This window comes from Toxorhynchites rutilus, chromosome 2 (genome assembly GCF_029784135.1).
Source record: "Toxorhynchites rutilus septentrionalis strain SRP chromosome 2, ASM2978413v1, whole genome shotgun sequence".
Classification (NCBI taxonomy): domain Eukaryota; kingdom Metazoa; phylum Arthropoda; class Insecta; order Diptera; family Culicidae; genus Toxorhynchites; species Toxorhynchites rutilus.
The window spans coordinates 284,384,425-284,391,081 of record NC_073745.1 but is presented as its reverse complement, the minus strand read 5'-3'; the positions used below and the strand labels follow the sequence as shown (position 1 = coordinate 284,391,081).

Genomic DNA, 6,657 nt, shown 5'->3' with positions numbered 1-6,657 from the left:
CGTTGATATTTCCATTATTTAATAAAATCTGAAATGTTTTGAAAATTTTTCAAACGACTTTGATTTTGCGTTACGTAACATGAGGGGGAGGGGGTTTGTGTTGCGTTACTTATTGTTACATAGCGGGGGAGGGGGTCCAAAAACCGCATTTTTAGCGTTACGTAATTTGTGCACAACGCCTAATTTGAATTCATTGATATTGTGTTCGGGAGTCATTATGCCACCTGTCAGAAAGTCGATCATTTGTTCATTAAAACTTTTAATATTAAATTAAATTTATGAGGAAGCATTATTACCAGTGTATTTAATGTGCTATTTTTCTTAGGAATTTAACAATTTTAAAGGACATATTCTAATCAGACAGTTGAATTTCGAGTAACGATTTTTTAAACATAAAGGGTTAATCATTTTGCACACACCCTTACATAACATAAGTCGCAATGAAAATTGAATATATGATGTCGTAAATTGTAACTTTGGGTGGGTGCCACCTTAGGCACACAATTTTGAAAAACTGAAAAGTGAATTACTCGTTTAATTTTAATTCAATAATATATTATAGAAACATTTTTTATTAAGCTTCACGCTATCATCCTATACATTTGAGATAAGTCATAATAATACAAAATCGACCATATAATTTTATAGACATAAAAAATCACAAATGAAAAGGTACGTTCGATTGGTTATTAAAAATCAGCCCAAATTTTCCAGTTTATTCTTGGTTTAGATTTCAGCCGTTGACTCCTACGAGGCTCTGAGCTGTTTTTCTCCATTTTATTCTCATTAGGGGCTCTTCTATTCTCTTCTTGCTCGATCATTGCCGCGGTCACAATTAAATGATCATCTGTTTTGAAGTCCTTGCTTTCCATTGCCACTGCTTCCCCTTCCTGTGACATCATATAGTACGTAAATGCGTTCACCCACAGATCGCATCTAATGCGCTCCGCAATATATACGAAGGAATCGTCTCTCTCCATAAACCAGTCCAGGAACGAACGTATCTCGCGAGAGTCCTTCAACACTGACTGCAATTCCGTTCCATCCAACATCGTATTCCACTGAATTTCCGTGCTTGTGGTAAGTTTTTCCCCACTCGCAAGCGTAAGAAGTTCCTTCGTCAACACTTCGTTAGTGAAGAACGGATTGGGATCGAATTGGAAACACAAACGGAAACCGACCATATCATCGGCGCTATATTCCTCCACCCGTAGATCGTTCAGGAACTTCAGGATAACATCTTGCCCTCGCTCACTGATCGCCGAGATTACCGGATGGTTGTAAATCGCTATCTGCCAAAAGTCAGGAATGCCTTTGATTATGTTTTTACGTTCCTGAAACTGAGCCTCGAGAAATTCGTAGTTCGATTTCCTGCAATGCTGTTCCATTTTCTTCGAGCATATAGCGAACTCTTCCAACATAAATCGGTTGTCGACTATTGGAGCCATCGTCATCTGGCAGTAGTTGGGGATAACTGTAACTGGTTGACGGGCTGCGGCTGTCCATTTATGTGAAAATCATACGCCTTAGGTAGCCGCCAGAAAACATAACGTATAATGTACCCCTTAATTTCTACCGACGTCTTACGTAATTATAGTCTCTCATTTCATTATTCACCCAACAAATACGGTAAATTACATCAACAAGGCGTGTAACATTATCAATATCGTTACTTGTACAAGAAAACACGCAAGCATTGCGCTGCCGTTCTATGCATAGTTGTCCCATGTTACTTTTTGAAGATTTTCACTTTTTATCATAAAACGTTGTTTTTATACATAATCTTACGGAAAAACACAAAAAACATATAGTTTATTCCCAACTTTTAAAAAACAACATCAAGTTCAATTGTCCCATGTTGATATTCTAGGCATGACAGTCCCACCATGAATTTTTAAACCCGTAATCAAGCTTGATTGATACTGTGAGGGGATCTCATCACATTTCATTAAACAATAGTATAGTGCATATAAAAAACCCGGTGTATTGCTAAATTGAAATGCTTAAAGCTTTTGGTAGACAAATATGCGAGAAAACTTTGCGTTTTTCTTAGTTACTGATTTTGGAACATGGGACAACTATGCGTAGAACGGCAGTGCGGTAGATGATATTCTGGCATTTTTTAATAGAATAAATAAGTGTAGGTGAAGTAAAGTAAAATTAATAAGATTTTTTTTGCAAGATATGAGAAAATGTTTTCAAAGATCCGTAATTTTAACTACGTTCTGTGGGAAGAGAGTTAGTTGAGACAGCCCATCAATCTACTTTTGTATTTATGTTGGTTGTGGTTACTATTTTCCGTCAGCGTTGTTAGGTATGTTCCAGAAGAAGACGCTTTTTTCAAAGGCTTCCGGAATCGCATCGAAAATGGACGTTACACTTCAGTTAATAAAAAGTTAATCGTTGGAAAAAAAACTCCAGATTAAAAAAAATTACTCAAAAACTATAAGACCTACGAAATATTGGTTAGAGAATGAAATGTAGGAAATTATTTACGTTTTCATTAGAAAACATCGAACAAACAAAAAAAAACAATTAAAAAAAAAGTTTTTTTTGAAAATTAAAAAAAAATTTTCTAGAAAATATGTTTATTTAAAAATCTGAAAAAATAGATATAAATAGCCCTTACATTTTACAACACCAACACATCGGAAGATGGACACTTTTACAGGGAAAAAGTTTTTCCAACAAGAATGTTTTCATGTTTTTTTTTTTTTGAAAAATTACTATTAATGATGAACTCGTAACATTTTTATGTATGAATTATCGCGGTTCACATGTTCTGCAATTTTTTTTTCTATTTTGAAACCTGTCATTCGCGAGGATTTACACACAAAAATGTTATGAGCAAAACATTATTTTTCTAGGAGTCTCCATACAAAAATGCTATGTATTCCAGAAACTATAGAAGATAGAAAGTTAATGTCTTCGGCAGAAGTTCATATTTTAATAATATCTAAAACTTTGTCGAATTCGCTATATCGCTATCTTGATTTTAAACAAAATTAGGATTTGTAGAATTTTTTTTAAAAGAAAACATGAAAAAGCTGTTGTTAGTAAAATTTCTTCCCTGTAAAAGTGCCCATCTTTTTGAAAAAATACATTTTAGAGAAAAATGAATTTCAATTTTTTAACTATATTTTTTCCAGTATAATTTTTCTTCAAATTAGTTTTGATATTTTTGATGAAAATTTTAGACATCATAGTTTTTGAGTTAAAAATGTTTGTAAAAAACTAAGAATAAAATTTTGGAAGTTTTCAAAAAGTAGTCTAGTTCTTTCTTGAAAATTTCAAGTACGCAAAGTTGCTAAAATGATTAATGTCTTTACAACCTAAACGTTTCATCGCTATCTTAGATGGTGCTGCCAACTCCTAAGATGAGTTGGCATGAAATCCGTCAATACTTTCAAGTGATCCTTCGAGTTCATCGATATATAGAGGAACTGGTACAAATTCGGTACCCCGTGGGTAATTTGGTACCCACCCGGATCTCCGGCGGTAGTGAGCGCACTCTGGTGGTGAATAAAAAAAGTGTTCTAGTAATGTAGTAACAAACGTCAGATGCCGAAAACCCAACATATCTGTGTTATTAAAAAAAAAATATTTTTTTTTTGTTTTTGAAATCTCGAAAAATTTTCATGTGCGTCTTTTGGAAAATCATTAAAAATCGAATAGTGAGCCGATTTTAAATATTAAAGCTGATTTGGATCAAGAAATTGATGTTATTCAACGATTTCTAGTAAGTGTATCGAGACTTTAATCACAAATTTCATAGATTTCATTCCTAAGTGGAAATTCGGTATGCGGGTAATTTGGCTGCCCATGCAGCAAAATTAAATTTCGCCCGATTTGGGGATAAAAACTTCTTGAAAAAATCGTTATTTTGTTTCTCTTTGTTCTATAAAATTGCATGCTTTTTCGTCAAAAGTTGAGTTAATTTACGGAAGATAGTGTACTTCACTTCTATTTTGTATGAAAATGTCAAAAAATACATTCAGTGATTTCAGGACGATTCTATTAATTTAAAAAAAAGGGGTGCCAAATTTAAACCCAGGCATCTCGGGTACTCGAGTTTAAGTTGGTTCACTTCTATGCTCGAAGCTCTGAGCCAAATCAAGATTTTTGAAATTGGTTTGCGGGCAAATGTCCACAATGATCCCTTCATAAGCTGACGTAATATGAAGAAATTCCGAGCATTGGCTAAGTCCAAAAAATCAAAATAGGGTACCGAATTTGTACCAGTTCCTCTAATAGGTTAGATTTATGAAAGGAAAAACGTAAATTGTTCGACTAATATATTTAGCTTTGACTTGATCTGTTGTTCCGTTAGCCTTCCTGCGGCTTTGGAAAAAAATTCCATGAAATTTGAAGTCTCTCATTCTTCTATGAACTAATTTTTTGCCTGATAATTTTGTAGAAATACTGATTACAGAGAACCAAACACGGTGGCTCATGTTTGTGCTTATGACGAATGTCGTGTCAACGCGACTTGGCAGCTACATTTCAGATTGCAGTGAAACTTTGTGGGTGTAAAAACATTGCTCATTCGAGCAACTCTATCTGAATCCGAAATCTCCAAGAATGAATAAGACTACTTTTTGAAAAGGGTCAATGTTTTTTTTCTTTTGTTTTTGTATCAATATTTCCAACATAAGAACAGGTCGGACACGAGTATATACAGACTCCATTAAATTTGATTCGATTATATGCAACTTCAAGAAAAAATATAAAATTTCAACATTATGGTGAAAGTTAATTGGTAACTCTGCTCAAAAACTATATGGACGGAGACAAAGGTATTATTCGATTATATACAATGAATAGAAACTGGAGACTTTATATAATCGAGTGCGCTCTGTATCTGCAAAATTTGTAATGTAGGATTGTAGGAATGTAGGAATTGTTGAAATTTTATAAAAAATACAAAAAAATGTACAAAAAAATAAACTGAAAATAAGTATTTTGAAAACATATTTTTATTTTTCTTTCAGTAACGTATTTTTTTAAATTTAAAAAAAAATCTAATTTAATTTTTTAATTTAAAAAAAATCCTAAAAAAATTATATGAATAGTCCATGCAATTACCAACAAGCCATCTGTACATCGGAAGATGGGATTCATACAGGGAAAAAGTTTTGTAACAAAAACTTTAGAATTTTTTCTTTGAAAAAAATACATTCTGTCAAATATATACCGGGATTTAGTAGTTTTAAATCTTCCCGCTGGAATTTTTTAATTTTTTTAAACGTTGGTATTACTGTCAGTGGTTTTAATGTCAATTTCGAGCGCGAACTGTCATTTAGTTTGTTTAAAGTGTCATTAAGAACAAGTTAACTTTTTTTTTGCTTGGCTATTTTTGATATGTATAATTCTGTTGGTCAAAAAAATCAAAATGAATTCTGAAACAAATATTTCAACTCTTTCACAAAAGAATTACATTTATCTGCATTTATTTCACTGTTCGACTCAGCCAATCTTCCTAAAACCTGCGACAATTGTTCTTAACAATTTTCATAATCAGTTCCTGCGATTAACACGTCATCCAAATAGCAAAATACGTTTTCAAGTCCTTCCAAAACCTGATTTATTACCAACTAGCACTAGACGGTGCTCCTTGAGGCAATCTATATATATATAAAAATGGATTTCTGTCTGTCTGTCTGTCTGTCTGATTCTTATGGACTCGGAAACTACTGAACCGATCAACATGACAATTCGTATGTAGGGGTTTTTGGGGCCGGGGAAGGTTTTCGTTATAGTTTGAGATCCCTCCCTCCTTTCTAAGGGAGGCTGCCACACAAATGAAACACACATTTCTGGATTACTCAAGAATTAATCAAGCAAATGAAACCAAATTAGGCATATAGAGGTATTAGGTTTTAGGGGGGGGGGTCTGCCATACTAATGAAACACAAATTTCTGCATAACTAGAGAATTAATCAAGCAAATGAAACCAGATTTGGCATGCGGGAGTTTTAGGGTGCAATAAATGTATTTACGGTGGTCAGATACTCCTCCCCCTCTCTTAGGGGGGTTGCCATACAAATGAAACACAAATTTCTGCATTACACGATAATTAATCAAGCAAATGAATTCAAATTGGGCATATTGAGGTTTTAGGGTGCAATAAATGTTTCTATGATGGTTAGATTCTCCACCCCCCTCTCTAAGGGAGGGCTGCCATATAAATGAAACATAAATTTCTGAATTACTCAAAAACTAATCAAGCGACTAATCAAGCGAAGCCTAATTTGGCATGTAAAGGTTTTACGGGGCACGAAACGTTTCTATGGTTAACACACTCTTCCCCCCTCTGTTTTACCATTAAATTCAGCATTTACCTTCACCTTTCCAATCATTTTTAAATTATGCCCGTTCACAACAATCAACAGATTATAACATTTTTTTTTACATTTTTTTCTGAAAGTTAAAAAATATTGATTTCAACTGAAGATCCACAATCTACCTCCATTTTTATGGGCTTTCCCTCAATCAGTGGCTCCACCAAACATGGATTACTTATTTTATTAATTGACGAAGCAAACATACACTGAGAATCACCTTCATCGTTGTCGTCACTGTCTTAAACGTCCGTGTTAATCCTCTTGAGTAGGTCGCTTAGTCCGTCCTTACTGATACCTGGCTGCCTAAATAATT

At 33.8% G+C, this 6,657-nt stretch overlaps 1 protein-coding gene across 1 annotated transcript; it reads right to left on the bottom strand.

Moving 5' to 3' along the window:
- Window positions 1-689: 689 nt before the first annotated feature.
- On the bottom strand, window positions 690-1,448 carry LOC129766940 (protein SET-like). Its single transcript, XM_055767537.1, has one exon. It carries the CDS (start codon window positions 1,446-1,448, stop codon window positions 690-692), a length of 759 nt encoding a protein of 252 aa, XP_055623512.1.
- Between the last annotated feature and the right edge of the window lie 5,209 nt (window positions 1,449-6,657).